Source organism: Amblyomma maculatum, chromosome 2 (assembly GCF_055883805.1).
Source record: "Amblyomma maculatum isolate TAMU_Amacu chromosome 2, ASM5588380v1, whole genome shotgun sequence".
Taxonomy (NCBI): Eukaryota; Metazoa; Arthropoda; class Arachnida; order Ixodida; family Ixodidae; genus Amblyomma; species Amblyomma maculatum.
Genome location: NC_139345.1, coordinates 49,857,918 through 49,871,951, shown reverse-complemented (window position 1 = coordinate 49,871,951; position 14,034 = coordinate 49,857,918). Strand labels below are relative to the sequence as shown.

The window sequence follows — 14,034 nt, the reverse complement described above, 5'->3', positions numbered from 1 at the left end:
ACTTGCTGTTCTTCTAGAATCTCATCTTCCTGCTCTCTATGGTGAATTGTCTTTGTGACTTAAAATATGGGAATAATTTTACTGGTTGTTAAACGTTATACTACTGACATTCAATCAAGCATTTGGCTTATTGAGGAACCCAAGACGTAGAGCTACGACAAGTACTCATGATTTGGTAGAAAAAATAGGATTTCGCGTAGCGCATCTTGAAATCTTGCAATTTTCTTCCAGGGTCTCTGTGTTTCACTTCTCTTTTGCTTCTTCAACGGAGAGGTGAGTCAGACTGGCACGTTGCCCTCGTTCATGGTTTGTGTTCCCTAATTCGTATATTGGCAAAGATGTTCAAATTCCTCGAACATCTAGAACAGAATCATAAACCAATGAGCCAAACTTTTGTCGGTCTAAGTTTTCAAAACATCAGTTTTGTGACATAAAACGGCTTCGGCAGATAAGGGCATTAAGTATTCTACTGAACATGTAAATGTTAAAAAAATGAGAACTATAAATAGAGGGTTGCCTATTGATCCTGCACTGCGGTGTAATTATTGCGCATCTCATTTAGCCTACTGGCTTCAGTGCGATGCGGTGCTGCAGTGCGGACCATGACGTACAGGTGCGGACGTAAGTAAACGGAGCACGCTTTTCCGTTCAAATTAAAATCACACCTTCTGCACTGGAGATAACAAAACAATATTTGTCCAAGTAAAAGGGCACTGGCGTCTACTGCCGGTTGGCACATACTGCGACTGACAGTTTCATTTAGGCAACGCGTGAAAACATTTAGAACAATATGGCGTGCTCCATTTACTTTTGTCCGCAGGGGCACACCAAGTATTCTTCACCTCAGGAGCACTCGCATAGGTAATTAGGGCACAATGCTTTCAAGTAGCAATTTCTGAGATTTATTGCTCCCTAGTGCTCGTTATCAGAACACCTGGTTTATAACTTCTAATTACCTATAGCGCACAATCTTATCAGGCGCGCTGTACTGAATGGAATGTAGAAGAGTGTATCACTGTTGAGTTCAGTTGCATCTTGGTGTGTATGCGTCCGCTCACGTGCCTGCATGCTTTCTTTCTTTTTTCACCAGGTCCTAGGCGTCCTTCGCAAAACGCTGTCGCAGACTCCGTGCTTCAGAAATGACAGCCGGCGGATGTCTTACGCGAATACCAGTATCAGTGTAAGTCGCTTTAGGAAGCCTCCTCAGAAGTATAAGTGTGTGACTGTGATCTAAGAGGCTCCGTTGTTATGACTTCTGTGTCGGTGAAGCCACCGCTGAAAATACCCGACTCAGTATCGAGGCAGAGAGCATGTTAGTTTTTAGACCACTGTAACGTTCCGTGGATGACGGCGCTGGTACTCACATTGTTGTACCTTGTCGCATGGCCAAAGTTGTGCGACATTTGTATTTTGGATTTTTTCTGTCAACAATAGCTATACGAAGAGATCTGTAAATTTGTACGTATTAGTTTCTGTTGCCTCTTTGGTCTATTCTTCTTGCCTTCTCAGAGATGTGTGCAAAGTGAAGCGCCGAAAATTCGGCACACAGGGTATACCGCTGTGCGCATCGAGCTTTTCAGTAGCGCAACCAAATATTGATAAGAGAATTAATAGGCGCAGTATTTTCTGCAGTGCGTATTTTTATTAATGCAGGCTAAGCGAAGTGTTTGGATGGTGTTTTATCCATTTTGCGAGTATATTCTGTGAGTTGTTTCGCACATATCTGTACCTGCTCGCAGTTATATTAGGCCAACGAAAAGCTTGATGCCCATATTGTGTGAAAACATCGCACTCGACACAAGTAATAACTTCATTTAGGCAAATATTCCAAAATCTTTCGATGTGGTTTATGCGTGCATTGTTCTACGTTTACGTGTTTTGCTAAATCAGTGGCCTGTAGTTAGGCGGCGCCACAGTGTACTGTTGTAGCACGAAATGTGGAATCATGCAGCCTTTCATCGTTTTTTCACCTTCAATCTATCATGCTGTTCTTGGTTTGCTTTCGAGCACCTGCTTGACCACAAACTTGCATCATCTATTATTTATTTTTATATTGTTTGTTAGTGCTGCCTTCTAATCCCTGTAGATTGTGTTAGCCTAACTTGCTCGCTCATATTTACGCACATTAAAACATAGCGTCTTTACCCATATGTAGTAACCTCTGTGGAGGTGGTTTATTTTCATGAGCATGCATTTTACCAATTAGTTGTATGATGCACTGGGTGGCTGGAGCACTTGCACGTTAACTTACAACATTATATTGATAGCCACCCTTCCTCTTGCAGCCCTGTTATCACTGTTTACATCCCACTTTTTCCCACCCCAAGTTGAAGCCCCCTACTCATCAAGTGAGGCACATTTCTTTAAAATCATACACGCCATATACACTGCAAGATAAAAATACAGAAATATGTTCGTCTCTTGCGTCGCAGTCTCTTTAAGTGGTCTTACAATTGCGTACGCTAGCAGTGTTTCCGTGATCTGACGATAGATATGTCATTTTGTGCCTGGTCAAAAGTGTATATACCTGACTTGTGTTCCAACTGTCTTTCTTTCGTGATTATCTGCTCCGTGTATATTTTTATCACCATTTGTACAATATTTTGTGATATGTACGCTCTTAATTTGCTTACTTATGAACTCTTGATTTCCTGTGAATAACTGCTGCAAAGTTGGCAGTTTAACAAGCAAGCATACGATACCATTGTCTACTTAACTACAGTTTCTGTGTCATAGCTTCATCATTGCTTTTTCGTGGTGATGACATGTCTGTGAAAAACTACTGACGTTTGTCTTTTCTCCTTATTCTCTATATTTGTATAAGTAAGCTGTGAACAAGCGTGTGCTGTTTGCTAAATGTGCAGGTTCATCTGTCAGAAAAGATTCTGAAAGGTTGGTTTGCACTGTGCTTGGCTATTGTTTCTCTTGATAGTAGCTGTGTACCTTTTGTTGTGTTTTAGGAGCACAATAAAGCATGAAATTTCACACTGGCATTCATTTCGCATTGCGACAAAAGTACACAGGATCTTGGCTTAAGATGCACATAACGAAAAAGGTACATCCTGCATGCTGCTTATGGGCTTGAGATAGCACGATGTTAGAACCATATTTCTGTTTTGCATGTATTCCCAGCACTACAAGTCTAAAATGTTCATTTTGGACTATTTGATACAGCTACCATGATTTTGAAAGGGTAACTATTGATGTGAATTTATATCTGCTCTCATTATATGAACTTGAAGACACTTTCTTACATGGTTCTTTACTTAAACTGTCTATTTTGCTATCTACAGTATTCCCCCTATCTAGGAGAACGACCTTTTGAAGTATCTCGAGACCATACATATTTCTTGACATACTTCTTTAGCTACAAACAGCTTGGACAAAATCTCCTTCCTTTGGTAGACTAGTAAATTGTTAGCGATGCAGTCCCCTTCATAAGTGCACTGCGTGCAACTTACTTGTGCATTGTATAATGTTACACACAGTGCAGATTAGCGTCCTCAACAAGTGACTGGTAGCTGCAAGTGATAAGTGTGTGCTATAAATTTCTGAGAGCATTATGTAGGCTTACACTCATTTCTTGACTACATCAAATGAAGGCGGCTCCTTAGGTTACATTCAAGCTTTTAGAGGTAATTTGCTTACTTGCTCATCAACGTTCTCAAAAGACTCACTTACAGAGCAGAAATTTCCTTTACAGTTTCTGCCAAGGCGTTCATCTGATGGCAGAAGTCCGTCTGTGTCGCCGAACCATCAGCAGACCATGCTGTGAAAGGAAAGACAAGCAGGTGTTTGTGTAGCAAAGCAACGACGGTGCATTCCTTCTTCGTTGTGGCTCGTTGAACTTGCTTACTCTTCAGTATTGTTGCTCGCATCATACACAAACACGAGTGCGGACAAAGAGAAGACTGCTCGTTGCATTGCCGTTACCTCTGCCTGAAGTGTGTTGCGGCAGCTGTGTGGTTTAGTATTGAACATCACGTTGGCCAAAGTGACAGTACACACCAGATTGTGCAGAGCCGAAACAATGTGGCTCACTGCCCTTCAGTTTTTCTTTGTCATGTGTGCGCTCTGTGAATGTTGATGGTTTCCCGTTAGCACTAGTTGTTTAGTTTCTTGGATCCTTAACTCAAAAGCAGTGCAATGTTGCAACAATATTCTGCGATGAGTGCCAATGCGCGCGTGAACAAATGAAAAAGTGCATGTCACAAGCTAGTCGATTACACAGACTTTCCTTCGAAGGCTTTCGTCCTAACTTTTTTTTCACTCTTGAAAGCGCAGTTCGGACGACCCAATGAAACAAGGTGAGTAGGTTTTGAGAGAGTCGACCTTCATGAGAAGGCGTTGATGTGTACTCTGAAGAGTTTCGTACTCTAGCCTCGATTACCGACGTAAAGGAGTTTATTAGGTACGAAAGGTCTTCGTACCTGAAAAAGAAAGATAAAACTTTATGATATGTCCTTTGCTCGCAAATAAAACATATATAAGATATAATAAAGTCTATTATCTCTAAAGTTTCTTACCAGAAACGACGTTTCAAAGCGAATTGTATGGTTTCAGTAATATGTCTAGGCATCGTATTGCAAAAGGCAGTGACGGCCTTCCTTATGAGAAGACTCTCGCCCGTGTGTGACCTGCCGTATAAAGTGCTGAACGCTATGCACTGAATGCATATGCTTGTTACGTGTTAGAGCATTTGCGGGATGCCAATCAGCCTCAATGGCTCGCTGTTTCAGATGAGATGCACATATTGATTACGATGTTAATGTTCGAGTGATAAGGAAATAAGTTTTTACTCTTCACGATATTCGATGAGTGTTCACATTCGCACCAGTGATGCTAGAAAAGTGAATGACGCTGCGCCGATGTCTACGCGAAATGTTGCGACATCAAAGACCGAGTAAGGGAATGGGAAGTGGTGCTTTCAAACAAGCTCCTCTGCAACACTCTTTTCGGAAAGTTGTTCTGATTTCCAGAGAAGCCAGCTACTATCAATTCAAGTATAGTGTACATATACTTTTGGTGTAACTTTTTTGCAAAACATTGTGCGGTTTACGAAGTAAGTAGTACTCTTGCTCCACCACAATCTAGTGTGCGTTTGGCACCTACTTGGGTTTACAAACGCAGTAACGAAAAATAAGCTGTTGCAATTGTAATTATTTGAAACTCCGCGAGAAACACATGCTCATTGAAATATCGGAGGGAAACTGTTCGAGTTTCCTGTAAAAGTCAATGGAGCGTGAGTCCGAACTTGCATAGAGAACCGGTCACGGGTGACCCCTCATGTGGATAGAGTGCCGTTTAATCCATGGATCGCTTGAAAAAAAGTGGACACTCTCATTAATCATAGATGGCGTAGATCTTCCAAACAGGTGACGGTGATTCATCGAGTTCAACCTGCAGCCACTTTCCAAATGTCTTTCGCAACATCGGATCGAGTACGAAGTTTATAAAGGTGGGGGCTAGGAAAAGAGGCTAGTAGGCGGCGGAAGATGGCGGATTCTAACAACTGTCCAAATTCGGATTGTCGCTTGTGAAGATCCAAATATGAACAACGCGTTTTGTAGCATTGCACCTTTGGAGATGTAGGGCTTCCTTCGTGTTTGTGTTGTTCGTAGACTGTTCTTCTGTAATCTCTCAGTGGATAAAATAAATTAGAAAAGCCGCTTCAATTTTAAGCTGATAATAATACGCTGCTTTTAGGCATTTAGAAACCACATAGTTTCGCGCTGCAATGACTTGATGATCATGTTATCTGGCTTGAATGACAAGTTGAAATTTTCCTAGGATGCCTCTCCACGGAAGTTCTAAACTGAGATTAAGGCTCTTCTCTGCTGAGGACACGAGATGAAGGCCCCAAAACTAACAAGGATGTGGTCACTTTTTTGTGTTTGCACATCACAGCACAGAATAGCAAGGAGCGCAGATTCGTGTACAAGTGCCAGGCACAAAAAGGTTTAAGGGGAATTACAATTGATTACGATAAAATTCTGAGTGCACATTGAGGGGGCCATATGTCTCTACCTGATTATTCATCGTGACACTTCCCCGGGAGGCTTGTCGGCAGTTAAATTCACAAAGATGAAATAAGGTTCCACAAAATTCAGAACAAGTGAAGGCAAGTAAAAACATTCTTTGTGGAATATAGCCACTGGTCTGAGCAAAGACCCATCCTGTGAGTGATCACATCCAGATTAGTATGTGCTTTGTGGTACTAGTGAGCGAAAAAAGCACGACCAGTACGTCAGTAAGAAAAGCAGTTCATGCCACTTACTAGTTTTCTTCTGGTGGCGCACTTAAACTTTCAGGAAATCTCTAAGTCTACCTGCATCCATATCCTCAAAAAACTGAGTGAAACGTTTCCTGCTAGGGATGTAGAGATTACGTGTGTCGTTGTTGGCCGCAGCAAACAGTCCTATGAATGTGGACATTTTTGCTAGTTATTATATTTTCATATAAAGAGAGAGGGAGAGACAGAGAGAGGAGAACTCTTTTTTTCCTTCCTTTCTTATTGCTGCATTTGCGCGCTACTTATATCAGATGTGCAATCGTTCTTGGTACGAGGCAAACATCTAGTCGTATTTTCTGCATTCTTCGACTGGCATGCAAAATCAGCGACAATAAAAAAAATAGCGACTGAGATTGCGACTGCTGAGTACATGGTTGTTGGCCTTCTGGCCTAGCAATAACCCTACCGCTGTCCCGACGACTGATTGCAGCGTGTGATGTCGTTACAGACGTTTACGGCGATGTAAAATGTTTGGTGTTTCAGCTGAAAAATGGCGGTGAGAACGAACAAAACGTCGTTTTAGTGTACAGCATCTTTGTGAGCCCGTGAAAATGCACGCAGCTTAAGCCGTGTAAAAAAAAAAAAAAAGAAAAAAAAAAAAAAAACTAGAGGAAGTATATTTGCGTAGTCGTAAGCGGCATCGATGAGTAAGAAGGATAAATGAACAAACGTTGGCGGACCGTGAGGCAGTGCACGTTGTCTTCGTTGTATCGATTCATTGTATAGACGGAGTAATACCCGCGAGAATAAATCCCAGACTGTGAAGAGACAAAATACAGCACTCAAATTCAGCACATTGCGTCTTTGTGCTGCTTTCTGTCTCCTCATTATCAGTGTCACACTCGCACTACGCTTACTATGCGTCGCAACGTCGCAAATGAACCAACTAACCACACAAATTTTATTGTGTCACTCTCTAACGACCTCCTTGATAAAGTCGGTATACTATTTGATCGACATCAGATATTACTTCTCAAATATAAATGTTAAGTTGTTCCTAGAGCACTATAACGCTCACTACTTGCAATCACCTCTATCTTTATTCCTGCCCAAGAACTTTCCAAGTGGTTACATAAATTTCACAGAGGTTATTTAACCCGAACACTAATATATGCCTTCACACAGACTTTCCCTCTGGAATCCGCTTACAATAGAAGGCAGAAAAAAAAAATAAAAAATGCTACAGACACGTGTCGAGAATACCGCAAAATATTCTGTAATTCTGCCGCAACATCCGACGTTCCTGTAGTTTTGAATTTTTTGGCACTTTCTGTGCTCTGTAGTACTGTAGTTTGCAGGCCTTCTTGTACCGACAAAAATTCCTTATGCTGCTACTGAAGGTTTTGTTACAACACTTTCACTGTAAAATACTGCACATCGATTCTGCGGTCAAAACAGAAACTTTTCTGTAGAGGTTTCGACTGGGTAATATATTGAAGATAAATATCTAGCTAGAATGGGCTGACTCTGAGAGCTCATAAATACTCTCTGCTGTTTACATACCCCTGACGTCTTCCAAAATTCAATTTAAACGGGTCCAATTTGCCCGCATGTTGTACAAATGCCTACTTCCTACCATTCTTGTAAAGAGCGCTACCCTAGCAGTGCGGAAGTTGTGGGGTGAGGCGAACGCAAACTGCAGCAATAGTGAATTGATGCGTTTGCAGTGTCCCGACGGATATCTTCGGTTTATTTCAGCTATTTGTTTTTCGATAAATTGTTCGATTAAGATCACAGTATAGTGTGTTGCGTATTTTTTTCCAGCACTATGCTTCAAGTATAATATCTGTAGAGAGCGTTTCTTTGCCAAACTTTTAGGAAGACGGGTTCGGCAGTAAGTCAGCTTGGCAAGTGGAAATATTGTGTCTGTATTACTGCTACCATACTCAGAAGCTCAACTACACGCAGCTTCCATAACCAACTACCTAATGTGGCAGCTTTTTCGGTAGTGCTGTTACGCTTGGGGTTTGGCGGATGAGTTTTGCAGTTGACATTTAGACATTGCCAAAATACGGGCGCTTTAATACGTTTAAAAGAATATTAGCATTAATTGATAGCGCATCAAACATTTATCCGCCTGATTTTTAAGAGGTTAGAGCAGATGCTGGCTGGGCATTAAATATATGTTGGCAATATTTATTCAGGTAACAACATTTGATTTGCGGTAAACTTTCTGCCAAACCTCATGGCATAGAAATTGCAAGTGCATACTCTTTTCGTTTTTCACCCTTCTCACCCTTTTCCCCACCTTTCTAAAATTACAAGCACTTTTGGTGGTAATTAAGATTTTGTTGCCTTGTGCAAATTATAGCGTTTAAGTTGGGTCTATCGGTTAAGCGTCCCGAGGCCCTACTATAGAGGGCTCCGAAAATTTCGACCACGTGGTGTTCTTTAGCGTTCACTGACATCGCACAGCACACGGCTGGCTAGCTTTTTGCCTTCATCGAGAATAAGTCGTCGCAACCGGAAATCGATCCCGCATCCTTGGCACAGTAGTAGAGTGCCCTAACCACTGTGCTACCACGGAGGGTTTAAAGCGTTTACGTGATTCTGCACTAACGGAGTTGCCTTTTGTGTACTACGCACTACGGTACGACTCTTTTCTTTGTATTCGAATTTACGAATAAGCTTCTCAGGACAGCTTAACTTACAGGCAACTGCAAGACGTCTGGAGAGGAAGCAGAGGTTCTTAACCAGGCCTTGGCTGGAAATTTATGCTTGCGCTAAAACACTGCACTAGGCTGCCACTCGAATTTCGGAATGAGGTAGTCGGGAGCACCTCATTTTGTGGCACGGGCAGGACGGATGAGTAAAAGTGACAATGACCCTAGCTAATGCCACTCGCTATCTCTCCCTGTCTATGTTCTTCTCAACTTGGCTGACGCCCACAGAGTTTTGTTTACAGGAAGTGTTAGCGTGGTGTGGTGTGCAGCTGCCTTTTTGAGCTCCCACGTTGCTGCGCCGGCTATATTTAAAAACCACGCTGGCGGCACGCAGTCGTCGCCCACACTCGTGTGTGAACGTTGGCCCTGTGTCTCTCGGCCCGTTGGTTGCTTGCGAGAAAAGCCAAGGTAAAAACGAGAATCCCGCATGACGCAGATGTACTGGTGGTACTAAACACCACTAAAAAGAGTAAGGCGACTGGAAATGCGTGGTCAACGAAGATGGGTGAGATGCCTCTGGTGCTTGTAAGGACTATTTCTACTTGTAAGGTACTTGTAAAGACACGGCCTTAGCGGCCGCTTTTCGATGGAGGCGAAAAGCTAGGCGCCATGTGCTATGCGATGTCAGTGCACTTTAAAGAACCCTAAGCGGTCAAGATTTCCGGAGTCCACCACTCAGGCGTTTCTCATAGCCTGAGGCGCTTTGGAACGTTAAGCCCCCCAAACCAAACCAAACTATTTCTACTTTCACAGGAGAACTTAAGTTTATTGAGTTCTTCAGAACTACTGGAGTTAGGAAAAATTGTTTGATAACGTACACCACATATGTACCACGTCGTAAACAATGCTGTAATTATTATTAGTTATTAGTTGGCGTAAGATAAAACTGATTGCCGCTCCTTTATCCCAGCGAAATGCTGATGAATGTTTAACGCATCAGTGATGCTGACAAAAGTGAACCAGCATCGACCTTTGATACGGCCACGGAGCAGCCTCCCAATCCACGTTCCGTACGTGTTGTCTACTGGACGTGAGAGCTGTCCAGCTGACTCGCAACAGGAATTGCAAACTGTCCCACGAGGTTCTTGGGGTGTGTCATAAAAACTGACAGCCAACAGTTGCACATCAAATAAAATGATGCCAGTTTCCCAATTTAGACGCGTTACCTACTTGTCCAAAATTAGAAGTATACCGTGAGATAATTGGCTTAGTATGTCAAAGGAGGTATCGGTTTGAGCGAAAGAGGCGGCTGTGTGAGCGAAAAATAACGGGCATTTTCAGGCAGTTGGTAGCTGGCAGGTGACAATGCCGGGCATTGATTGGTGGCCTGGTTGTGTGACGTCACATGACCACACGACATAGCCGAGCTTCCAGTCTCTACCAACTCTGGTAGCTCCTTTCAGAGGGCAGATGAGAGATCACGCCTGACACGTTCGTACGGCTTATTTAAAGCGTAACTTTACATCTACATCGAATGGTGTTTGCCATAATGTGGTAGCGTATGACGGAATGATGTATTAGAGAACCCGCACTAAAATAAAGCAATCAATGTTTAAGGGAGCAGCAGAGTTCCTGTGAGCGAGCGAGGATCCGCAAAGCAAGCAGCAAACGAGAGCCATTGACGCTATCTCGCCATGAACTTAGCGGAACTAAAGTGCGGCCTCAATGTTCGTTTAGCTTTTGTAAGTAGCGAAGGAAGTCTGCTCTAACATTCAAAGCCGACCGTCCGCATCACTGCAGGCAACTCAGCGCGGTGTTCGTCTTCTTTCATTGTAGCTGTGACCATCAAGCTAGTCCATGATAACGACAATCATGACTCTGTGTCATGTATTTCTTTTCTCTGGAACCAATAACGTCACTGCCTGGGGATAGTAAACTGGTCTCTGAGAAACTGTTCACCAGTACATTCTGGTCTTTTCTCTACTCACAGGGCTCATTAGTCTGCGTCCGGTTCGCACCGCTGATGAACAAAACATGCTTTAAAAAGCCAGTTTTCTAGCACTAGCAGCAGTGATAAAATTTCCGTAACTTTTCTTGACAAAAAAATCGGAGCAGGGAAGTGATGAACATTTCGCTTCTGACTGTGCTTGCCACCTGAGTTTTGACAAGGTTGTTGTTCTTTTTTCTTGAAGGAAGTTAGCAGAGCCCACTCGAAATATTTCACAATACATTGCAGGCAATTTACCTAAGCTGGGTATATATAAAATATGTGTGCAGCCACTTCGTGTTTCATTTCGCTTTCGACTCTAAACTAAGGCTTTAAGGTGAGGGGGCAGGAAAGGATAGGCGAAATCACTGATTATAAATCTTAGTCATAGCGCACAGCAAAATAATGGGGCTGCCTAACGTGCCTTAAGATGCAACTTAAGATGCAACGCTATAGCTACATAGCTGCGTCTTTGTATTTATTGCACACAGAAGGAAGTGGACGAAGACTATATGTATTGCACACCACGCGACGTAATGGCAGTTAAACACGATATGTGATCGGCTACGGTGATAAGAGTGCTGTCGCGCAGAGGCCAGCAAAGTCCGAACAACCACGCGTGTACCGTTTATTGCCATGTAGAGGCGGAGCATGAATAGAAAACTATTCCATGCATTGTCGTTAACATGCCTTCAATATTCTTTATCACGTGTCCTGTTCAAAAACTGTTGATTTTCTCCAGCCCGGAACACTGGGTTATGTTCTAGGCTTGAGCAATTAAGGAACCGTTTCAAATACTTTACTTACAATGGCTCCAAGTATCGATCTACCCAACCATCTTTTGAGAACATGGAGTAATCAGCCGCAACTTGACGTTCGCGGAATTAAGAAGGCAGATAGCATCGAAGCCGTCCACACCCTTTTATAGAAGCATCTGTTGAAAGATTAACGCAAGACTGCCACAACTTTGATTAGGCGCTGTTATAAATGATATGTGCCAGTGAGGCAGCCCTGTTATTAGGAAGCGACGCAGACACAAAGCCGTCAAGCTTCGAAATCTCTCGCATTCATGGATTAGAGCGATTTTGAGGCCTGTAGCCTTCTCTTTTTCTTCTCAGATTACAGTCTTTAATATATTCTACAGTGTCACGGTAACGGACTGGCCAAAATACTACTTAGCTCAATAAAAGCACCGCCTGATTTGATGGCGATGATCACCTTTATTTACTGAAAAAAAAAGGGGGGGGGGGGGCGAGTGGTTGTTCACATTTTTGTTTTGGAAGCTAGTTGGACGAAAAAATTCATCATCATCATCATCATCATCATCATCACCACCACCAGCCTGACTATACCCACTGCAGGGCGAAGGCCTCTCCTATATTTCTCCAATTAACTCGGTTCTGTGCTGGCTGCAAATTAGAGGGTTGAAAAAAATTAGAGGGTTTCAACGCTGCTAAACCGAATGTGGGGCCAAAGCTTTGGCTTCGGGTGAGCGATGGTTGCATCAAACACAACCAGCCTTCCGTTGAACGCGTCAAAGTTCACCGGCGTTCTATACAGAATTCCATTTTATGCCGTGAGCATGCGATGTCGGCGGACGCTTTCCTGCTCCACTCGGTCAGACCTCCGCGGCAGCGCGTACATGCGCTGTGCGGAATCTACCTTTTTCCTCCTCTCCGCGCACGTCTGCTGGGATTCCGCTACCCTACTTTTCTGTAGCGAGCGCAGACTGCGGCGGGACATGCAGCGGACCTGTGGCGAAAATCAAATTTTGCGCATGCGCACTGCCGCTTTTTTTAGGCCCCGCGAAATGCGCGAAGGGTAGCGTAGTGTAGCTTTCGCTACAAAAGCGTTCGATGGTTGAACGTCCATGGTAAAATAATTTAGGACTTCCGAAACGAGGACACATTTCGTACGCAGTAACTGTGTGACTAACTAAGAAGGCACGAAATTCGTCAAAGTATCATTCTGGCGCAAGACATCATTATAGCACGCGAAGAATTGTTCTTGTAGTTTCTTGAAGCTCAAAGCGTCTAGAGCACAGCTTTATTATGTTCTAACGTAAACTACGCCCAGAATGATCTAGAATGATTTAAACCTCGAAGAAGAATGGTCGGCAGCGTGGCCAAGACTGAGGCCAGCGCCACGTAGCTTCAATCGCAAGAAACGAGACCGTGCTCTCTATCACCAGCGGTGGCTGGTGATAGCTGTGCTCAACTTGACGGCTGTTCACCTGGGCCCGATGGTCCTGTTGAAAGCGCGCTTGTGCAAGGGGCGATTTTTCTCGTTTTTCTCTGTTTTTGTTTTTCGCAGTTCCTTGTGGGTGCAAGCCAACCCATTGAAGGACTTTTTATGCCTTTCTATGCCTTCCTGATAACTGGACTGATCGTCAGTACTACGTGGTAGTAGTGCCAAAAGCGTTATGTGTTTATTAGAGTTGTTTCTCCCGACAGGAAAGGAGGTTTATAAGACTTTCTTCCGGACGATGCTTCTTCTTCTATTTATTATACGTCTTTTGAACCACTGCACTCAAGGAAGTAAAAATTTAAGTGGCAACCAAAAGTTTAAATGGCACTCAAACAATCCTACTCAGAAGTCTGTTCAGGAATCCTCGCTCGACAAGAAGCCGGGCTTATCTGTCGTGTTCAAGAGGGTATCTGCAAAATGAAAATCCAGAAGAGAAAAGAAAAGCACTCGCCTCCCTGTACCAAACACATGCGGCAGTACCGTACCAAGCTGCATACCCTGCAGAGCTAAATGCTCGCTCAACTGTGTCGATGCGTGAACCATGCATAATGTATCCTCTCCGCCGTGACTACAAGTGTTTTTGCCTTCCCTGCCTCACCAGGGTGAAACTCTGCGCAGAGAAAACACAGCTGCTTCCCTTTCTTCGTCGTCGAAACGACAAAAGAAATGTACAAAGGAAGAAGAAATAAAGGGGCGCTATGATCCGAAGTAAGCGTGGCTGAACTCGGAATTTTTTTTATTTTCCGCTCTGCTTACCGCTGCAATTCAGCCGCCAAGTCAGCGTGCTGCAAGTCGTCCTACTTTGCGCTCGCGCCATGCGGGCACCGTCATAAAAGCCGCACTGGAATGATGAAAACTTTTGGTCCCTACGGCACGCGCTGAAATGTGGATGTACTTTTCAGGTA

At 43.5% G+C, this 14,034-nt stretch overlaps 1 protein-coding gene across 1 annotated transcript in view; it reads left to right on the top strand.

Moving 5' to 3' along the window:
* Positions 1-4,387, top strand: part of LOC146198594 (calcitonin gene-related peptide type 1 receptor-like) — a 111,114-nt gene extending 106,727 nt beyond the window's left edge. Inside the window, exons 17-19 of the mRNA XM_084594090.1 lie at positions 232-273; positions 1,091-1,180; positions 3,704-4,387. Of these exons, the coding sequence (XP_084450216.1) occupies positions 232-273; positions 1,091-1,180; positions 3,704-3,775 (204 nt within the window). The 3' untranslated portion in view covers positions 3,776-4,387. The remainder of the gene's footprint in view (positions 1-231; positions 274-1,090; positions 1,181-3,703) is intronic.
* Positions 4,388-14,034: the final 9,647 nt, after the last annotated feature.